The sequence below is a fragment of the Pipra filicauda genome, unplaced genomic scaffold, assembly GCF_003945595.2.
Source record: "Pipra filicauda isolate LSUMZ 115617 unplaced genomic scaffold, ASM394559v2 scaffold498_size1627759_pilon, whole genome shotgun sequence".
Lineage (NCBI taxonomy): Eukaryota > Metazoa > Chordata > Aves > Passeriformes > Pipridae > Pipra > Pipra filicauda.
In genome coordinates, this window is record NW_024104640.1 from 951,617 (window position 1) to 973,619 (window position 22,003).

General features: G+C 55.2%; 1 protein-coding gene across 1 annotated transcript; it reads right to left on the reverse strand.

Moving 5' to 3' along the window:
- Positions 1-484: 484 nt before the first annotated feature.
- On the reverse strand, positions 485-21,664 carry CCDC12 (coiled-coil domain containing 12). The gene is made up of 7 exons (XM_027723052.2): positions 21,533-21,664; positions 10,963-11,033; positions 3,857-3,936; positions 2,371-2,432; positions 2,238-2,272; positions 1,398-1,474; positions 485-1,177 (listed from the first exon to the last, which is right to left on the reverse strand). The coding sequence occupies exons 1-7, from the start codon at positions 21,656-21,658 to the stop codon at positions 1,098-1,100; spliced, it is 531 nt and encodes a 176-aa protein (XP_027578853.1). The 5' UTR covers positions 21,659-21,664; the 3' UTR covers positions 485-1,097.
- Between the last annotated feature and the right edge of the window lie 339 nt (positions 21,665-22,003).

Here is a 22,003-nt window from a genome sequence, read left to right on the forward strand (position 1 = left end):
ACTTCCAGGGATCCAGAGGCAGCCACAGCTTTTCTGGGAAATTCATTCCAGGCCCTCCCCACCCTCCCAGCCAGGAATTCCTTCCCAATATCCCATTTAAACCTGCTCCGTGTCAGTCTGAAGGATCAGCCCATCCCAGGAACCTGGCACAGGAAACCTGGATCACATCTGGATCATCCCATCCCTGACCTGCTGCAGCCACAGCTTGGCCACCTCAAACTTCCATGAGCTGAATCCCACTGTGTCCCAGGAAAGGGAGGGGACAAGGCCTGAGGTCTCCATGGACAGGAGAGGGATGAGGTGCCTCTTCCAGAAGCGACAATTTCTTCCAGCATGGAATTTTTTATTAGGAAAAGATCCTGACAAACTTCATCAACTAAAAAACACTCAGAGGAGGAGTGGAACACTCCAGGAAAGGGAGGGGACAAGGCCTGAGGTCTCCATGGACAGGAGAGGGATGAGGTGCCTCTTCCAGAAGCGACAATTTCTTCCAGCATGGAATTTTTTATTAGGAAAAGATCCATTAATGACAAACTTCATCAACTAAAAAACACTCAGAGGAGGAGTGGAACACTCCAGAGGGTTGGGAAATTTTGGGAAGCAAGGCAAATCCCACGCTAAACTCAGCTGGATTCAGAGCAGCCAACGGGTCCTGAACCAACAGCCCCTTCCCACGGGAATTCTGGGGGAGCCCATGGATGTTCCCGGCTCTGCAGGGAGAGCTCGTGGTGTCTGCACAGGAACAGGAGCCCCAGTCCCTTGGGAAAAGGTCCTGCCTCTCCAAGGGCCACGTGGGCATCTCCCTCCTTTCCCAGCAAGAGGACAGTGAGTCTGGATTGACCGTGACTGGAGTTTTTCCCACTTTTCCCTGCTCCGAGTCCCGGCAGGTGAGTTCCAGCCCAGCTGGGCGTGTCCCGCTCCCCTCGATCCCGGGAAGTTTGCCAGGAATGTTCCTCAGCGGCCAGCCGGGCTCCTGGGATCTGCCCCTCCCCTCCAGGCACGGCAGGATTTGGGAACTCCTGGGAAAGGGCCGAGTGTGTCCCGGGGGGCACCCCGAGGGAACGGGGCGGGAGCTGGAGCCGGGGCCGACGGATCCCTCAGTCGGAGTCGGATCCCTCCTGCTTTGCTGATCCCACGGCAGACGCCAACTCCTCCTCCTGCCCCTTCAGCCTCTCTCCTGCAGGGATCAGGATGCGCTGCTGGGAATGGGAAGTGACCCCGGGGAGGGGCTGCCCCGCTCCCCCGGCCCACAAACCCTTCCCTGGGCCAATCCAAGCGCCCCCGGAGCTCCTGGGAAGCTTCCCAGACCCTTCTGGGAAGGGGCCAAGCTCCCCCCGTCCCTCCCTGGCCCCGAGCTCCCGGCAGGAATGAGGGGATCCCCGGGGAATGGCACGCACGGATCAGCTCCGCGATGGCTCTCTGGGTCCTCTTCTCCAGCTTCTCCAGCTTCTTGGACACATCCCGCTTCAAATCCCTGCGGAGAGAGAGGCCACGTCGGGACAATCCCGTGCCCAGGCAGCAGGGGACACCTTTCCCAGAGGGAGAGAAATCCCTCCTCTTTCCCAGGGGCAGCACAGAGCAGGACGTGAGTCCCACCAGCTCCCGGGAAAACCAAGCCCATCCCATGGGGACAAACATCCCAAAGGGATCAGTGGGAAAAGGGAACACTGGTGGCTTCCTCAACAGTTTCCAATTTCATAGAATTCCAGAATGGTTTGGGATGGAAGGGACCTTAAAGGTCATCTCATTCCAACACCTCTGGATCAGCCCTGGATCAGCTCATCCCAGGATCCTGGCACAGGGAACCTGGATCAGCCCATTCCAGGATCCTGGCACAGGGAACCTGGATCAGCCCATCCCAGGATCCTGGCACAGGGAACCTGGATCAGCCTATCCCAGGATCCTGGCAAAGGGAGCTTGGATCAGCCCTGGATCAGCCCATCCCAGGATCCTGGCACCTGGATCAGCCCTGGATCAGCCCATCCCAGGATCCTGGCACCTGGATCAGCCCTGGATCAGCCCATTCCAGGATCCTGGCACAGGGAACCTGGATCAGCCCATCCCAGGATCCTGGCACAGGTGGGCCGGGACACCTTCCACTATGTTTTCCTGGCACTTTTAACCCCCAGATCAGGTTCTCCCGGATATTTCCGGCACTTCCAACCCCACTTGGCCGATCCCAAGGCGTTGGAAGTGCTGACTCCAGCAGCCTCTCCCAGCACTCCACAGGCACTCACCAGTCCGGTTTCCTGGGAGCCAGGTTTGCCAGATCCTGCGGAGGAAGAGGAGACATCCAGTGAGAGGGGAAGGCAGGGACAGAGCCTGGACACAGGGATGCAGCCGGCAGGGAATGCCTCGGGAATTACCTACCACCTCATCGATGATGGGCTCGGGCTTGGCAGCTTCCAGCTGCTCCTTCACCGTGTCCTCCACTAGAGGGAGAAACAGGATCAGCGTCGGGACACCGGGAATCGATCCCAGCAGAGCCCCGGGAATCGATCCCAGCAGAGCGCCGGGATCGGCTCCCGAAAGCTTTGGGAAAACCCCGTTCCCACATTTCTGCCTTAGGAACACGTGAGGGCAGGTGGGGACGGTGTCCCTCCGCCACCCAAACCCCGTGGAGACTCCCAAAAATCCTCCGGGAATGACGCAACACCACCAACAGCGTCGGCAGCAAAAGAACCTGCGGGGTCTGAGGCCTCTTCCCAGAATCCCTGCAGGGATCAGCTGCTCCAGGGCTCTGGAATTGGACTCCTCCTGACTCGTGTACAAGGTCTGAGACAGTTTGGAGGAGCCCAGCCCTGCAGAAAGGGCTGCAGATCTCAGGGATAATGGGAAAAGGTGTGGAAAACAGCTCCCTGTCCCTCAGCTGAGCAAGGAAAGGGGGGCAGCTCCAGGAGCACATCCCCGAGGGGTCAATCCCACTCCAGAGAGGCCTGGAATCACTGAGGTTGGAAAAGCCCTCTGGGATCATCCAACCATTCCCAGCACTGCCAAGGCCACATTGCCCATGTCCCCAAGTGCCACATCCACAGGGCTTGGAAATCCCTCCAGGGATGGGACTCCAGGAGGAATTTCCCCAATATCCAACCTGACCCTCCCCTGGCACAGCCTGAGGCCGTTCCCTCTCCTCCTGTCCCTTGTTCCCTGGGAGCAGAGCCCAACTTCCCCCCCGGCTTCCCCCTCCTTCCTGGGAATTCCAGGGAGCCAGAAGGTCCCCCCTGAGCCTCCTTTTCTCCTGGCTGAGCCCCCCCAGCTCCCTCAGCTGCTCCTGCTGCTCCAGCCCCTTCCCAGCTCCCTTCCCTTCCCTGCACACGCTCCAGCCCCTCCGTGCCCTTCTTGTGACATTCAGAGGAAGTTGGAAGCTTTTCCAAAGGGCTGAGGAAAATGCAGAGCCAGCATTCCCACCCACCCCAGCTCGGAGCTTCCAAAGGCACCTTTTGATTCCGGGCATTTTTAAAGGGATCTATTCCAGGAGGACTCCACGGTCCAAGATCAAGGGAAACTTTTCTACCCTTCACTTCCCCTTCTGGAAGGAGGTGGAGGTTCCGAGCTGGGAAATCCCAGCCTGGACGCCCTGGACTAATATTTGTTTAAGGATAAGTCCAACAAAAACCAGCCGGAATCTCCTTGAGGATCCTCCAGGGAGGCTCCCGAGGGGCTGGAATGGCTGGAATTGCTCCCCCCCCCCCAGGTTGTGCAATGCAGGGTGTGAGGATGATGATGATGCAACGGGGGCTCAGACATTCCAACCCCCTCCAGGACTCCAAGGACCTCCCACCGGGACACAGCCCTCTGGATCTTCCCCCCTGGAGCCATTGGAGCTTTCCAAGCCTTTGCTCCCGTTTGTCCCCACCTGAGGCCGGTTTTCCCGGGGGCAGCTTCCTCTTCTTCAGCTCCTCATCCTCGGGCTCGTAATTCCGCAGTTTGATCTCCCTGGGGAAAAACAGGGAAAAGCACAAAAGAGGTGAAATCTCCCCGGGAAAAACAGGGAAGAGCCCAGAGCGATGAGACACGTCTGGGATGTCCCGGATCCTGGGAGCGAGGGGGAAAATTGGCATCAGGAGCCACAGAGGCAGCTAAAATCAAGGAATCATGGACTCATTTAGCTTGGAAAAAAACCTCTAATATCATCAAATCCAGCAGTGCTGAGGCCACCACTGCCCCGTGTCCCCAAGTGCCACATCCACAGGGATTTGAAATCCCTCCAGGGATGGGGATCCACCCCTGCCCTGGGCAGCTGATAAATTATGGAATAATAGAATGGATGGGATCTTAAGGATCATCCCATCCCACCCCCTGCCACGGGCAGGGACACCTTCCACTAGCCCACGTTGCTCCAACCTGCCCTTGGACACTTCCAGGGATCCAGGGGCAGCCACAGCTTCTCTGGAAAACCCATTCCAGTCCCTCCCCACCCTCAGATCCAAGAATTCCTTCCCAATATCACGCCCGGGCCGGTGATGGGACTCACAGACACTCCTGGTGTGATCCCACCCAGATCCCTGGAGCTGCTACCTCAGCACAACACCGGGAAACAGGGCCAGCATTCCCAGAGCTGGGATAAAGGGCCCTGCAGGAAGCAGGGAGGGATCAGCATTCCCAGAGCTGGGATAAAGGGCTCTGCAGGAAGCAGGGAGGGATCAGCATTCCCAGAGCTGGGATAGAGGGCTCTGCAGGAAGCAGGGAGGGATCAGCATTCCCAGAGCTGGGATAAAGGGCTCTGCAGGAAGCAGGGAGGGATCACCAGGAGCTGCAGCTCCTGCCCAGGCCACAGCCACCTCCAGCCCAGGGAGAGCAGCTCCCGGGCAGGGATCCCACATTTCCAGGGACACATTCCAAGGCCTGGTTGGGATGTTACACCCAGAGGCTCCTCCGTGCCTGGCTCCAGCACCTTCCCATCCTCATTAAACCCAGGGAAGCACCAGGAGAAAACAAACTCCAATTGATGCCTTTAATGAACTGTGTGAGGCCAGAGCGGCTCCTGCAGCTGCCTCCGGGAATTCCCAGGGCCCGGAGCTTCCCTCCAGGAATTCCCGGGGCCCAGAGCTTCCCTCCAGGAATTCCCGGAGCCCAGAGCTTCCCTCCAGGAATTCCCGGGGCCCGGAGCTTCCCTCCAGGAATTCCCGGGGCCCGGAGCTTCCCTCCAGGAATTCCCGGGGCCCAGAGTTTCCCTCCAGGAATTCCCGGGGCCCAGAGCTTCCCTCCAGGAATTCCCAGGGCCCGGAGCTTCCCTCCAGGAATTCCCGGGGCCCAGAGCTTCCCTCCAGGAATTCCCAGGGCCCGGAGCTTCCCGCTGCTGCTTCCCGCTGCTCCCCTGCCGGGGCTCGGGGAATTCACCCCTCAGCAGGAGCAGAATTGTCTCCTCCCTCGGAGAATCCCAGGATGGTTTGGGTTGGAAAGGAACTTAAGGATCATCCCATTCCATGCCATGGGCAGGGACACCTTCCACTAGCCCAGGTTGCTCCAACCTGGCCTTGGACACTTCCAGGGATCCAGGGGCAGCCACAGCTTCTCTGGGAAATCTATTCCTGTCCCTCCCCACCCTCACCAAGCCAAGAATTCCTGCCCAATATCCCATCTAAATGTATCCTCTTTCAGCTTGAAGCCATTCCCTGTGTGCTGTCCCTCCATCCCTTGTCCCCAGTCCCTCTCCAGCTCTCCTGGAGCCCCTTCAGGCCCTGCCAGGGGCTCTCAGCTCTCCCTGGAGCCTTCTCTTCTCCAGGGGAACCCCCCCAGCTCTCCCAGCCTGGCTCCAGAGCAGAGGGGCTCCAGCCCTGGCAGCAGCTCCGGGGCCTCCTCTGGACTCTCTCCAGCAGCTCCACGTCCTTCCCGTGCCGAGGATCCCAGGGCTGCACGTTGTGCTCCAGGTGGGATCTCAGCACATCCCTAAAGCCAAGGACATGAGGACATTCCTCCTTCCCCCAGGAATTTGAAGGGTTAAAAACATGGATATTTTAAAACTGCTCATCTCCCCAGCAATGGGTTAAAGAAAATCCCAGTGCCAGCAGTGCCAGAGGCTCCTCCTGTGCCACATTCCAGAGACATCCCGGGGCACTTCGGCACTTTCCTCACTGTGAATTATCCAAATTCCCAGGAAAATGAAACCAAAACAACCCACAGCTTCCAACAGGCCTCAAGGCAGAACCCAGGAGCCAGCTGAGGGATTGCAGCTCCCTGGGATGGAGGACACATCCCATCGGGAAGGACGGAGCACCCGGCCAGGAGCTGGGATTGATCCATCTGGGATCAGCCTCCTGCAGGGCCACTCACAGCTTTTATTGGCATCTCCTTAAAACTGATGGACGTGCCCAAATCCAGGAGATCTCCTGCTCCTTGAGCCCCTCGTGCCATGTTTGCCAGCCCAATCCAGCCAGGAACACCAGGGATGGAGGTGGCTACAGCTGGATCCAGGGCTGGCAGCTCCAGGGAGCACAGGAGGATTTTGGGAGCTGCAGCATTCCAGAGGGAAGCACGGACACACACAGGGGTCCCACATGCCCTGCTTTGGGTCAGGAATGCCTCAAATCCACCTTTCCCTCCTGGCTGGGGAATGAGGAGGGAGAGCAGCTCCTTTGGAAGGAGGAGGGTGGGCAGTGGTACGTTGGGAATGTGTGGAATGCCCGGAGTTATCTTGAAGCAAACCAGGCCCCTGGAGCTGCTCCCAGGTTGGTTCTGCTCCACTGTTCCAGCCCCAAGGGCTTCAAGGAGCAAACACTGTTCCAGTGGATTTTTCCAAGTGATATCCTTCCCTCAGGAGCACCAGGAATGGCTGTGCCAGGAAACCCCATAACAGGGATTTCTTCAGCGCCGCAGGTTCCCTGTTCCCACATTTCCTCCCAAAACAGCCACTTGGAGCTGCTTCAGGAGCAGCTTCCCAGTTTCTCTCCCTGAGGACAAGGCTTGTCCCTCCAGGGACACCAGGAAAACTGGACTGAGATCCCAGAATCCCACAACGGTCTGGGTGGGAAGGGGCCTTAAAGACCATCCAGTTCAGGGACACCTTCCACCAGCCCACATTGCTCCAACCTGGCCTTGGACACTTCCAGGGATCCAGGGGCAGCCACAGCTTCTCTGGCAAATCCATTCCATCCCTCCCCACCCTCACAGCCAGGAATTCCTTCCCAGTATTCCAGCTAAATTTACTCTCTTTCAGTTTAAGCCATTCCCTGTGTCCTGTCCCTCCATCCCTTGTCCCCAGTCCCTCTCCAGCTCTCCTGGAGCCCCTTTAGGTCCTGGAAGGGGCTCTGGAGTCTCCCTGGAGCCTTCTCTTCTCCAGGTGGGCTCAGGCACCTCAATCCCTGGTCTCCTCCTCCAGCACCAAGGAAAAGGTGCCCCCTCCTCCTCCTCTTCCTCCTCCTCCTGCTGCCCGTGTCCCCCAGGGAATGGACACCCTCTGGATCATCCCTGGAGCCATCAACCACCTCCCACGTTTAATCCTCATTTTATTTTTTAATCCTTTTTTATTCCTTTAAAACCCTGTGCCTCGAGGTCTCCACGCTCCGGGATTTCGGGAAGCGTTTCGGGAAGCACGATCGTGCCGAGCTCCCCCGGCTCTGGGAGCAGAGGAGGCACCCAGGAGTGGTCGTTGGGGTTTTTTTGTGCAACAAAAGGTTACAACAAAAGCAAAAAAAAGCGGTCGGGACCTGCCCGGTGACATTCCTGAGCGAGAGATCGCCTTTCCCAAGGCCGGCTCCTCCCAGAAATCCACCTCCGGGAGCGGCAGAGCCTTTTTAAGGATGCTTTTTCGGGCTGACTCAGTGTCCGACAGCTGATTCACTGCAGCTCTCGCGGAGTTGAAGAGTTGAAGGTTATTTTTGTTTCCCCCCCCCTCCCTTTCCAAGCCCTTTCCTTGGATTTTTAGCTCCGCTGCGCTCGCACGACAGCCCCGATCCCGACCTGCTCCCTGACAATTCCAAACTCCAGCCGTGGAGTCCCGCAGGTCCCCGAGTCCCCGAGCCAGGTCCCCGTGTCCCAAACGGGCTGTTTTTCCCGGTGGGAATGAGGCGGAAAGGCCAAAGTCCACCCCCACCCTGTCCCTCCCAAAGGCGCATCCGGGGCTGCGCTTCCTGGTCCGGGATTAAACAGGTTCAAAAAAAAATCAAAGGAACCCGCGATAATCCCGAGTTTCAAAGAGAAGTTCCCCCCCTTCCCCGGGAGAGGTGGGAGCGGGGGATCAGCTGAGCCGGAATTCCCGGGAGAGGAGCGGGGTTCGCACAAAGGGCTTTGCCAGAGCTCGTTCCTGCCCTGGGAGTTCGGGAGAGACAAAAAACCGAGGAACAAAAAGACACCAGAAAAACAAAAAAAAGGGGGGGGGGGGGGGGAAGGTTTGAGAGGAGCAGAAACGAAAGAGGAAGAGGCCGAGAAAGGTGTGGGAATGTGGGAGGGTGGGAATGGTGGAGCCGGAGCCGAGAGGGTTTGTCCTTCCTCTGGACAGAGAACGTGGAATCCCCATCCCTGGAAGTGTCCAAGGCCGGGCTGGAGCAACCTGGGGTCGTGGAAGGTGGGATGAGATGATCCTTAAGGTCCCTCCCATCCCAGTTCATCCCGGGATTCTCCACAGGGTGGAAAGGACGGGGTGGGATGGAGGAGGAACCATCCCAAAAACCCCGGGATCTGTTCCCTGCTCGGCCACAGGATCATTCCCTGACCCACCCCAATTCCCAGGAGAGCTCGGCGTGGTTTCCCCCTTGAGATGCAGGTTTTCCCCCTTGGTTTGCTGGGAAGGCAGAATTCCACTCCCAGGAATTTCCCAGAAATCCAGCAGGTTATCCCAGTTCACCCCTTCCACCGGGACATTTGTGCCCAGCAGTTCCCTTTTCCAAAGGGCTCCCGGGGTTCAGCCACATTCCTGGGAAACCAAAATCCAAGAGGAAATGGAGTGATGGGCTCTCCTTGATCCTGGGAAAAACTCCCCTCGGATTCCAGGGGGGGAAAAGGGACGTTTAACAAGGAAAGGAAAAGCAAATCCAAAGCTAAGATTTGGGATTCAAACATTCCCTAAGATTTGGGATTCAAACATTCCCTAAGATTTGGGATTCAAACATTCCCTGCGGAGCAGAGCTCGCCCTCATTTGCCTTGCAAAGCTCCCTCTGCATCCCAACAAAACTGGCTGGGGCTGGAGAAGTGGGAAAAGGGGAAAATCCATGGAGCTGCCTCCACAAAGACTTCCATGGATTTGTGGACAAGGAGGAAAAGCAAAGGTTCCACCCCAAAAGCTGCCTCTTCACAGGGATCCGTGGATTTGTGGACAAAGGGGACAGTCTATGTGGAAAATCCATGTGGAAAATCCATGTGGAGAGCAAGCTTTTCACCCCAAAAGCTGCCTCTCCAAAGGGATCCATGGATTTCAGGACAAATGGGAAAAATCCATGTGGAAAACAAAGTTTTCTCCCCAAAAGCTGCCTCTTCACAGGGATCCATGGATTTGAGGACAAAGGGGGAAAATCCATGTGGAAAACAAAGTTTTCATCCCAAAAGCTGCCTCTTCACAGGGATCCATGGATTTGTGGACAAATGGGAAAAATCCATGTGGAAAACAAAGTTTTCACTCAAAAGCTGCCTCCACAAAGGTTTCCATGGATTTGAGGACAAAGGAGAAAATCCATGTGGAAAATCCATGTGGAGAGCAAACTTTTCATCCCAAAAGCTGCCCCTCCAAAGGTTTCCATGGATTTGAGGACAAAGCTGGCTGGAGATGGAATTTCCTACTCAAACCCTCCTCAACTCCTGTGGAATTCCAAGGATTCCCAGGCAGGGGAAGGATTTTGGGGAAGGATTTTGGCCGAACCCGCCACGGGATGAACAAAAACTCCTGGAAAAAGGGATTTCCCACCTTGACTTGGGTGATGTGGAAACCTTGGGATGAAACCCAGCACTTCCAAGCTGGTTAAAAAGCAGGAATTCCCAGCTAAAAAAATCAGCTGGAGTCCAAAAAACAAGAGTTTTTTTTCCCATTTAGAGGATCAAGTCAGAATTCCAGGGTGGGATGAGCAGCCCAGGGATGGGAAGCACCAGCCAGGGAGATGCTCCGGGGCCACAGGAGGCTCTGGGATCAGGTGGCAGGGCTGGAATTCAAGAGCAGCTTATCCATTATTCATCCCATTCCCAGGATCTCCAGCTCCTGTTTCAGACCTCAAGTGGCTCCTCCGGCCCCGGATCCGACCTCCCGGAAAATTCCCTCCCAGGGATCTCAGGGACGGTTCTCCAGGGGGAGTTCCAGCCCCAAATCCATGGGGGCTGTTCCCAAAATCCATGGGGATTGTTTCCCTGCAAGGGATATGTTTTCTGCAAGGAAAATCCTCCCAAGAATTCCCAAATATTCCCGAGGAACAGCAAGGGTTTGCTCTGACTTGGTCATTCCCAGCAGCCGAGCTCCCCCAGAGGAGGTTTTTAGGGATAAAAGATGGGAAAAGGTCACATCCCACATTTTCAAAGGCAGTTTGACCTCCTTGGGGCTCCCAAAAACCCCTGATGGAGTTTTTAGGGCAGGAAAAGGGCTCCAGAGGCAGCTGCTCCTGCCAGGAATGACCCCCTGGCTCAGCTGGATTTGGGCTCCCGTTTTCCAGGGACAAAAGCAGTGCCATGAATCCATGGAAAAGAAAAAAATTCCACCCTTAAAACACCCCAAAACCAGGGACAGAGGTGCAGGAATGGCTGGGAAATCCGGGGAAATCCAGGGAAATCCTGGGAAATCCGGGGAAATCCAGGGAAATCCTGGGAAATCCAGGGAAATGGCACCGGAAACGCTGCCGCTCAACCCCAGGTTTTCCCCCTTTATTCCCAGAGTTTTTAAGGTTGGAAAAGTCCTCCGAGATCATGGAATCCAACCATCCCCCTCCTCGGAATATTTGCACTGGGAATTTCGATTAAAAAACTGAATTAAATTGCACAGAAGGGAAAATCCTCCTTAAAAACAACCCATCCCGGGGAGAGAAAAGCGGGAATAAATCCCTCCTTACTTGTGCTTGACGGGCTCCTCGTCCTCCTCCTGCCTGGGAATTTTGTTCTCACATTCCCCACCGTCCTTGTTCTGGAAAAAAAACAGGCGGATCCGTCGGGATTTGGCCTCTCTGGGAATGAGGGAGAGCAAAAAAAACAGCCCCCAAATTCCTCAGGGATCGGGATGTTTTACCGTCGGGAAGGATGGAAGAGCAAATGGATAATAAAGGTTTGGGAAGGGGGAAAGCCAGGCAAAAAATCTGGGAATCCACACCAGGTCCCCTTTTTTTCCCCCCTAATTGATCATCTTGGATGTTTAAACAAGTTGGAAAACATGGAATCCAAGAGGGATCAGCACAACAAAGGGCGGGATTTCAGCTCCAGGGACACCATCGATCCAATTCCTCTTGGAAAGAGGCTCATTCTGCATCCCCAGACCCCGGGACAAAGAGCTAATTAGTGGAATTCCCAATTGTATTTGTTATCCAGGCAGGCACAGATCTGGAATGTTCCCAACAAGGAGCTGGGAAGGGATTTGTTTGGTTTTCCCACTGATTCAATAATTCCAAGCACTAAACAAAGTGTTTTCCACCCCCGTCCTGCTCTGGAGAGAACATCGTTCCAGCAAAGGGAATGATGGGACCAATTCCTGGGAATCCTGATGGAATTATCCTCCCAAGAACAAGGACAATGTGGCAGCAGATTAAGTCCTGGAATTCCAGCCTGGACTGGGTTGGAAGGGACCTTAAGGATCATTCCATGGGCAGGGACACCTCCCACTATCCCGGGTTTGGGGCTTGGACACTTCCAGGGATCCAGGGGCAGCCACAGCTTCTCTGGGAAATCCATTCCAGCCCCTCCTCACCCTCCCAGCCAGGAATTCCTCCCCAGTATCCCAGCTAAACTTATCCTCTTTCAGCTCAAAGCCATTCCCTGTGTCCTGTCCCTCCATCCCTTGGCCAAGTCCCTCCCTCGGAGCCAGCTCCAGGATCCCAATATTATTTCTGGCTAAAGCCAATCCCAAACCCCTCCAAGAACCGGGAATGTTTCCCAACAACCAGCTGACTCATCCCTGGATCCCGACTGCACAAACTTCCAAACTCTGGGTTAAAAATTAGATCCCAAGCAAACAGGGAAAGGAGCCAGGAAGCAGCTCTGGAATTGTTCAGGTTCAGCTCCTGCTCAAAGGGCGACAAAAACATTCCTGGCTTTTGAAAAAAAGAGGGAAAAAGAACAGGAATCACCCCTAAATTTGCGATCTGAGTTGGATTTTTAACTCCTGTTCACCTTGGGATACTCACACGGACATTCCCGGTCCAAGAAACGTTCCATCAATTCCATAAATAACCAGGATGAGCCTCTGGAACTATGAGGAATATTTAGACACCTTTCCATGGGATTTAAAGTTGTGGGAAGTCCCCTCCTGCACTCCAAGGCCTTTCTCATTCCTTTCACCTCTTCCTCCTTTAAGTGCCTGCATTCCTCTTGTTCCTGCTGGAATTTTATCCAGGAGGGTTTGAAGATAAGGAGAGATTTGGCCCCTGGAGCTGTTCCCTCCCTCCACGAGCAAAGATTCCCTGGATCCTGAAAGAACTGGATATCAAATCCTCCCAAACTTGCCCAAAACCCCCAATTCCAACTGATTCCACCCCCATCTTCCCTAAAGTCTCGGGGATATTCCTGGAAAAACCCAGGACACCGGCCCGGGTTGGCCGGAGAGGTCATGGAATGCCCGTCCCTGCGGGATCAGGAAATGGCCTGGGCTCCTTCCCGCTGGGAATGTGGGATTTGGGGCCAGGAGTTGGACTCGCTGATCCCTGGGGATCCCTCCCAGCTCATTCCCAGGGAGATGATCCCTCTCCCACCAGCCCCCACATTCCAAGCGGGTTTTATTCCCCTCCTGAAGAACGAGGGGATTTTCCGGAGCTCCCGCCGGATTCCACGTTCTCCCACTTCCCAGACTCCAGGGTAGGAGGGAAGCCTGGAGAACCAGCAGGCGGGAATGTGGCTGTGGAAGGATTTCTAGGATCCCTCTGGGTGCTTTGCCTATGGAATTCCATCCCATCCCACTTGTTTTCCCGGCAGGAAAGCCAACTCTCCAACCCAGCAGGTGCTTTCCCAGCTCTTGGTTCCCTGGGAAATGGAACATTTTAAGGAATATGGAGCTTTCCCTTGGGCTCCAGCACATTATCAGGCCTTTTCCATGCTGGCAGGAGCATTCCAGGGAAATTAGGGAAGAAACTCTTTGCATTGCATCCATGAAAGCCAAGGGGGGGGGGTTAAATCCCAGTGATCTGGGAATTCCCAGCCAGTTATCCCTACACTGTGACAATCCCCATCCAAGGAAAGCATCTTTTCCAAGAAAAGGGCACGGACACAGCCTTATCCTGAAGGAACAGCCGGAGGATCCATAATTTTCCTTCACTGCTTCACTTCCAACCCACCCGATTCCGTAACTCATTCCCAGGTTTTGCTTCCTGCCATCCCTCACTTCCCAAGAGTTTTAAATCCCTCAGGGATTGGGGCTCCACCAGGGCTGGACAGCCCCTTTCCAGGCGGGAATTTTCCCTCAATCCAACCTAAATCTCCCCTGGGGCAACTTGAGGCCTTTTCCTTTCGTCCTGTCCCTTGTTCCTTGGGAGAAGGGCCGGATTCCCACCTGGATCCGACATCCTGGCAGGGAATTGTGGAATTCCAGAACATCCCACCTTCCCCTAAGCCAAATTCCCGTGACCGAGATGACCCTCCCTTTGCCTCCCTTGAAACTCCGGGAATGGCAGAGCAGGTTTTCCACCATTCCCAACCCCCTGGATTCGCCGACGGCGCCGTTTCATCCGCTCCCTTCCCGGCCTCTGGAATTCCTCCAGCCTTCCAGAAAGCTTTCAATCAGACCCCAGTGGTGCCACAACCTCTCCAGCTGATTATTTTGGGATTCCTGGGAGAGACTCATCCCCGGCTGCCGCTTGGAAGCGTTTCTGCTGGATGGCTCCCGCGCTCCCATCTCCGGAGCTCCGGGAAGCGGCTCCTCATTCCCACGGGAGCGGCACTTCAGCCCTTCCCAAACACAGGCACAATTGGGGATTATTTGTTTCCTTCCTTCCCTTTTTCTCTCCTTTGAAATATTTCTCCCTTTAATCAGGGATTTGGCCTTTTCCCAAAATTCTAAGAAGGAAAAATTTCCCCTTCTTGACGTCGGAATAAATATTCCGGCTCCTCTTTCCATTCCTGCCGGGTCTCTTCCCAATCCCTCAGGCTCCTCCACAGTAAACCCAACCCAGGTACATCCAACCAATCCCTGACAATCCCTAAAATGACCCCCAGCTCCCCCTTTTCCCTGGAAACCGCTCATTTTCCTTGGGGATCGAGCGGAATTCCCAAGATCTCCTCTTTCCTTTAAGGATTCCAGGACTGTCCGATTCCCAGCCAAAGGTTTCCTTGGCACAAGGAATTGTCTCTTTTGGAGGAGTTCAAAGGAGGTCAGTGCTGGAAAAAAGCGGGATTTCTCCAGGTATTTGCTGCCAGCTGAGCTGGAGCTGCTCCTATTCCCTATTTTCTGGCTGCTGGGATCCAGCTCCGGGGAGCCCGGGAAAGGGAAAGGGTTCAGATCCCAAAAAACACGTCCCAGCCTCATCTCCCTGCAAACTGGGAAGCTCCAGGTGCCACAGTGGGATTTCCTCGTGGATAACTTCATCCAGGGAACGAGCATCCACCTTGTTTGGGGGGCACATCCACTGTTTTCCTTGGAATTTCCTTGTTCTGGAGACATGGAGTTGAGCTCCCAGGGACATTCCTTCATCTCATCTCTCTGGCAACTGGGAAGCTCCAGATCCCACAATGGGATTTTGTGCATGGAAAACTTCATCCAGGGAATGAGCATCCACCTTGTTTGGTGGTTAAATCCCTGTTTTCCTTGGAATTTCTTTGGATTCAAGGAGACACGAAGGTGAGCTCAGTTCTCAGGGAAGTTCCCTCATCCCGGGATGGCACCTCCTGGCACCTTTTCCTTCCCCCCTGGCCAAGGGGAAGCTCAGGTGTCCTGGAATCCTGGCCCAGCCCTGCCCTCACCTCCAGGCTTTTTCCAAAGGTTTCATTCCAGAGGCAAAAAAGCCAAGTCCTGAAAAGTCCCCGGAGCAGCCGAAGGTTTCTCCTGGCAGGAAAACAGCTCCGGAATCCAACAATTCTCCAAGGAGCCGAAAAAACAAAGGATCACAATTAAACTATCCAACAAAAAGTCCTGAAGGGAAAAACCTTAAAAAGTTCCTTAAAACATCCTCGGGATCCAGGATCCGCCGCTGGTTTTCCAGGAGCCGTTTGGAATCCAGCAAAGGGAGATAACGGGATCAAAGGAGGATTTTTGAAAGGCAGAACTTGTGTGTCCCTGCTGCTCATCCCTCACTGAATTCCTAATCCTGGTTACTATGGAAATGGCTCGATCCCAGCTGGAGCAGCGGGACTTCCAGGAGAAACAAACCCCGGGAACAAAAGCGCCTCGGAAAATTCAACACCTTGGCCGCGTGTCCTTGGAAAAATTCCTGGTTCCCAGGACAACTCCCTGACAGGAGGGGGGAGCCGGGGAGGGATCGGGCTCTGCTCCCAGGGAACAAGGGACAGGAGGACAGGGAATGGCTTCCAGCTGTGCCAGAGGGAATTTAGGTTGGATAGTGGGACAACTCCTCCTGGAAAGGGCTGCCCAGGGCAGGGGTGGAGTCCCCATTCCCGGAGGGATTCCAAAGCCCTGTGGATGTGCCACTTGGGGACACGGTCAGAGTGGCCTTGGCAGTGCTGGGGATGGTTGGACTCTGATCCCAGAGGGCTTTTCCAACCTCAGCAATTCCATGATTTCCCCAGAGCCCGGTGGAGATCCCGCCCTGTGGAGAAGGAAAGATCCAAAGGGGATTTTTGTCCCTATTTCCACAAGGAATCCTTTGATTTTCCAACGAAACACTTTGTTCCCATCACGGGGGTTCGTATCCTGGAATTCCCTGTGGCCACAACCTTGTGTGAATCCCAGGAAAAAAACCTGCTGCTCTTAATTCCCTGTCTCCCTGAGCCACCCAATTCCTTCGGCAAAAACCCCTGGATCTGCAGAATTGCCGAGTTCTTTCCCAGCCCTTCGTGCTCCTTTCTCTTCCCACCATCCCTCAGGTGCTTTGGAACCATCCCAGTTTCACAGATGGGGAATTTAAACCCTCGTTCCCAAAAAAAAAAACATGTGTTGGAAAAGCCTGGATTGTGCATCGCTGGGAATGTTGGACTGTAGAGGAATTTTCCTGGAATCTTCAATTCCCTTGGAGCCTCCAAGCAGATCCTTCGGAGCAGGAATGACGTTGGGATGATCCCGGTGATGTCCATCTGCATCTTTCTGCCCGGGAAAACCACTTTGGGAGGGGAAAATCCAAGGAAAATCACAGCAGAGCTGGTCCTGGTGTTGACATTCCATGGGATTTGTTGTTTTAATTCATGGAGAGGGGGGAAAAAGGGAAGAGAATTCCAGAGGAAGGGTGAACCAGCAGCTCCACAATTCCAAGCGGGGTTTGTCTCCCACCCGAGCGGCTCCGCTTCATCAGCGCCGCCATTTCCAGCCGGGAAACCCTCCGGAATTCCTTTCCTTCCCTCATTTTCTCCTTCCAAATGCGGGATTGGGATGATCCCCCCCCGGAGCTTCGGGGCTGGGGCAAAGCTCGGACCTTCCAGGCAGGGCTGGGTGTGGAAAAGCAGCCCTGGAGGGGGTTTTCCCCCAGTTTTGGTTCCCTCTGGAGCAGTGGAAGCGGCCACATGGAGCGGCCGGGTTTGCTCCGGTTTTTCTCCTGGAATTCCCTCTCCTCCCTCCCATCCCACGGGACGACAGGAGGAGAACTGGAATGTCGTCCCTGCGGATTCTCAGCCTCTGATCCCGAACTCTTGCTCTCCCTCCCGAATTCCCAGCCCTCCGCAGCAGCTCCAAGGCGGGAAGGACGACGCCGTTGTTGGGAAGGAAAAACAAGGCCTGCGAAATTCCCTCAGAATTCCTCCCAGGGCCACATCCAACCGGGAATGAGACGGGAAGGGAGGGAAGCAGGATCCTTCTCCACCTGCAGAGCGGGAAGACACAGGGATTCCCAAACCAATCCCAGCCCATTAACCCTCAAATCATGTGGAAGAAAACCTTTTATCCCTCCATCTGCTCCCTGGCTCTTCCCGGGAATCCCGACGGAACGACGTCGGAGGCGTTTTTCCCACGAGGTCAATGAGGTTATTTCCTCTCCAACATCTTCTGGAGACATGGCACTAATTCCTGGTTTCGGGATGGAAGGCATTCCCTCAGCTTTCCCACGGATTCCCACCTGGATCATCGGCCTCCCTCCTGAATTTTATCCATCCTTTCCAGCTGGCACTGCCATCCTGCATTCCCTGTCCCATCCAAAGGCACATTCCCATTTTCCATCCACCCCTCCAGCTGCACCTTCCCGTGGCCGGTGCTCACCTCTCCCAGTGGGAAACCACTTCAAGGATTTCCCTTCCCACAAAATTCCAACCAAACCAACCAAAAAGGGATTCACAGGTACAAAGAAAAGGCGGTTCCCTTCCGGAATCAGCTCATTCCAGGATCAAACACAAGCCAGGAAAGCTGGGATGTGGCCACAGCAGGTGTAAAAGGCGGGGAATTCCAGCACCTTGGGAATTCCAGCCGAGGGAAAACCCTTGGATTTCTTTGCTCCCTCCCATCAAACCTGTCCAACAGGAGCAGGCGGGTCCCGCTGCCGCTGCTTCCAGGGGTGCTGGAGAGGAGCTGGGAATGAGCAGACATGGAATTCTATCCCCACATTTGTCCATCCTTTCAGGAAACAAAGCCCCGACTTCCTAAAAACGCCAGTGCAGCTCCTGATTTCCCGGGAATGTCCTCAGGGATGGACACAGACACCACTGCTCCCTCCAGCCTCCCGTCCCACCTGGGATCCCTGGGATTCGGGGGTAGGATATTGGGGCACTTCTCTATTCCCAGAGTTAATTCCCACTATTCCCTAAGCCCGTGGCCCCAAAAGGAGCTTAAAATAAAACCGAACCCCACAATTATCTCACAGAATTCCAGACTGGTTTGGGCTGGAAGGGACCTGAAGGATCATCCCATTCCACCCCCTGCCATGGACAGGGACACCTTCCACTAGCCCAGGTTGCTCCAACCTGCCCTTGGACACTCCCAGGGATCCAGGGGCAGCCACAGCTTCTCTGGGAAATCCATTCCAGCCCCTCCCCACCCTCACAGTCAGGAATTCCTTCCCAGTATCCCAACTAAATCTCCACTTTTCCAGTGGGAAGCCCTTCCCTGTGTCCTGTACCTCCATCCCTTGTCCCCAGTCCCTCTCCAGCTCTCCTGGAACCCCTTCAGGCCCTGCCAGGGGCTCTCAGCTCTCCCTGGAGCCTTCTCTTCTCCAGGGGAACCCCCCCAGCTCTCCCAGCCTGGCTCCAGAGCAGAGGGGCTCCAGCCCTGGGAGCAGCTCCGGGGCCTCCTCTGGACTCTCTCCAGCAGCTCCACGTCCTTCCCGTGCTGAGCACCCAGCCCTGGGCACAGCATTCCAGGTGGGATCCCACCTGAGCCAACAAAGACCTTCTTATCTCAAAATCAACAACATTCCCGGGCTGGAATTGGAGAGCAGAACCTCCAGGAACAATTCCCAAGGTGACAGGAGCGAGCGCTCCGGTGGGAAGCACAATCCCTGCGTCCGCAGGTTCTCCAGCCCCGGGAGCAGGCGTGGGATCCTTTGGGACTTCCCTAATAAGACCTGGAGTGAGTTCCCTATTAAAATCTGGAGAGAAGTGGATCCTTTGGAGCCCTAAGTGTGTGTTTTTCCCCAGTGGAATAAACTCCCTGAACTCTGTTTCCACAGCAACTGTTTTCCCGGGCACTTGGCTTTCGGGATCGGGAGGTGCTTGGCTCCACCAAGACAGGAATTTAGCAGGAATGAAAGAAATCCAAGCAAAAATTAAGGAAAACTGAGGGCAGCAAGAAGCCAAACTGAGGGATCACAGCAGCTCCCAGCTGGAAAAATGTCCCACTGGTGTTTGTGGATCGACGGAGTTTTTGGGCCGGCGGGGAAAGAGCGGAAAGGCGGGAAAACATTCCATTGTGAGGGGAAAAACGAGCAGTGCCTGCCCTTCCTCCCGCTCCTGCTTTTCCTGCCAGCACGGGAAGGTGTGGAGGAGCAGGGATGTGGCCGTGGAGCAAATCCAACCTGAAACAAAAGCTTGGGATGCAGCCAAAGGAATCTTTTCCGGCGCGATGAACAACACGCCGGGAACGCTCCGGTGCCGGAGCAGGGCTGGGAATGAAGGAGCAGGTGGGAGATCCCACCCCCCTCTTCCCATAAAAACACGGGAATGCTCCTGCTTTTCAAGGATTTGGGGGATGCCAGAGCAGGAGAAAAGAGCTGTGGCTGGGTGAGGAATGTTTGGGATGCAGGAAGGAATCTGCCCTGCACATCCCACACGATGATCCTTGATTTTGCCAATGGATCCTTTTGGAATATTCTCAGCATTCCCTGAGCCAGCAGATATTTTAAAAGGAGAGGAATACTCAGGGCTTTTCCTGGGAAATTCTCTCTTTTCCTGGGAAATTCCCTCGGAGTGGAACCTTGAGCCACCCAACTCTTGTCCCAGGATTTAACGGCAGGAAAGGCAAGTGGAAAAGGAAAAATCCAGGATGTGCCTGATGGTGAATCCTAAATACTGTCACAGTGAGGAATTTTTTCCTTAAATTAAGGAAAAGGTACCACTTTCTTCCCACCTAACAAGGGAAGAAAGCGAGGGAACGATGCAAGGGAGGAAAAGGAGGGATCTCAAAGCAGGAACTCATCCATCCATGTATTTTCCCTCGGATCGTTTGGATAATCCTGGAATATATTCCCACAAAAAGCATTTCCATAGGAGCCAATGGCACAACCACCTGCTCTACTCCCTTGGAAATCCAAGGATTCCAGACAGAAGAAGCTCATCCAGCAGCTTCCCACTGGTTGCCAGGCTGGTTTCATGGAATTCCCAAGCAGGAATCTCCTTGCTTGGTTTATTTATTATCCTCTCTTATCATTTTTTATTCCTAAATATTTCTGGAGAGCTTCCTCAAGGGAATCTGACCTGGAATCTGAGCAAGCAGAAGGAAGAAACCCCCTTTTTCCCTCTTTTTGGTGCCTCCAACCCTTCTGTTGGCACAAAATCCCAGGAAACCTGGATTTTTACCCAGGCAAGGACATCACACCAGTTTCTCCATGGAAATTCCTGTTGTTCTCCTGAACAGTGGGAATAAAAAAGTGCCACCCTTTAGGCATCAGGTGCATCCCAAGAACCAGAATGATCTGGAAACTCCAGGAAGAGCAGGATGCCTTAACTAAGGGTTTGGAGAAATGGGAGAAATAAGAATATTCCCGGAATATTTTCTTATTCCACTTTATCCCTAGTTTTTAGGAAGCCTTGGATGGCTGAGGGCAGGGCTAGATGGAATATTGGGGAGGGATTACAGCTGTGAGGGTGGGGAGGGGCTGGAATGGATTTCCCAGGGAAGCTGTGGCTGCCCCATCCCTGGAAGTGTCCAAGGCCAGGTTGGAGCAACCTGGGATAGTGGAAGGTGTCCCTGCCCACTTTTCCAGTGGGAAGCCATTCCCTGTGTCCTGTCCCTCCATGCCTTGTCCCCAGTCCCTCTCCAGCTCTCCTGGAGCCCCTTCAGGCCCTGCCAGGGGCTCTCAGCTCCCCATGGATTCATCTCTTCTCCAGGCTGAATTCCTCAACTCTATTCCCATTTGAGCCGTGAAATCCATGGGTGGCACTCCCCCTGTCCCTCACCCCCCACTCCACAGGTTCCTGAAGTCTCAGGCAGCCCCTGGGATGTTTGGGATTTTTGGGATGCTGCTCCTTCTACCAAAGGAAGGAGCTTCCAAAGCTCCTCCAAGGAGATGCTTTGGGCACATCCAGCCCTGGCACAGCTGCCCAGGGCAGGGGTGGAGTCTCCATTCCCGGAGGGATTTAAAATCCCTGTGGATGTGGCACTTGGGGACATGGTCAGCAGTGGCCTTGGCAGTGCTGGGAATGGTTGGACTCGATCTCAGAAGCTTTTCCAACCTAAATAAATCTGTGATTCCATGACTTAGCCCCTCTTTTCCTATTGCTCTGTGCCAGCCCCACCGGGCACCATTCCCTGTGTCCTGTCCCTCCATCCCTTGTCCCCAGTCCCTCTCCAGCTCTCCTGGAGCCCCTTTAGGCCCTGCAAGGGGTTCTCAGCTCTCCCTGGAGCCTTCTCTTCTCCAGGGGAACCCCCCCAGCTCTCCCAGCCTGACTCCAGAGCAGAGGGGCTCCAGCCCTGGCAGCAGCTCCGGGGCCTCCTCTGGACTCATCCCAAGAGCTCCACATCCCTCCTGTGCTGAGCAGCCCAGCCCTGGACGCAGCATTCCAGGCGGGATCTCGCAAGAGCGGAGCAGAGAGAGGGGAAGGAAAGACAATTCCTTGCAAAGCAGAGCAGCTTTCCCCTGCCCAGGGCCCACCCCGGCCCCTCTGTGCTCCCCCCAGGCCCCCTCCAGACCCTCCTACCGCCCTCCCACCGCCCTCCCACCGCCCAGACCGCCCGACCTGCAGCGTCCTCTGCCTCAGGGCCTTCAGCCTCTCCCGCCGCTTCAGCGCCTCTTCCTCCAGCCTCCCCAGCACCAGCCCCTCTCCATCCGCGGGGGTCTCCGCGGCTCCACCGGGCGCCGCCATCTTGTCCCACGCGTCCCGCCTTCCGTACAGCGCGCAGCGCGCATGCGCGCCAGGCGCGGCCAGCCGAGAGCCGAGCGCGTCGCTTGCACTATCGAGCGGGCGGGGGGGAGCAATCGATGGGTGGGGGGAGCAATGGATGGGGGGGCGCTGGGCGGGGGGGGCGAGTGAAAAACGATGAAATGAAGGTTTAAAACTGAAAAAAACAAAGGGGTTAAAAGGCGAAAATAAGCCCGTGCTGTGTTCGTTCAGGGCGTCCCCCCGCGCGAGGCTGAGCTGCGTTAATTAGGGCGGTTAATTATTTGAGATGGGGGGGTGTAGGGGGGGTTTATCTCCCCTCCCCCAGCC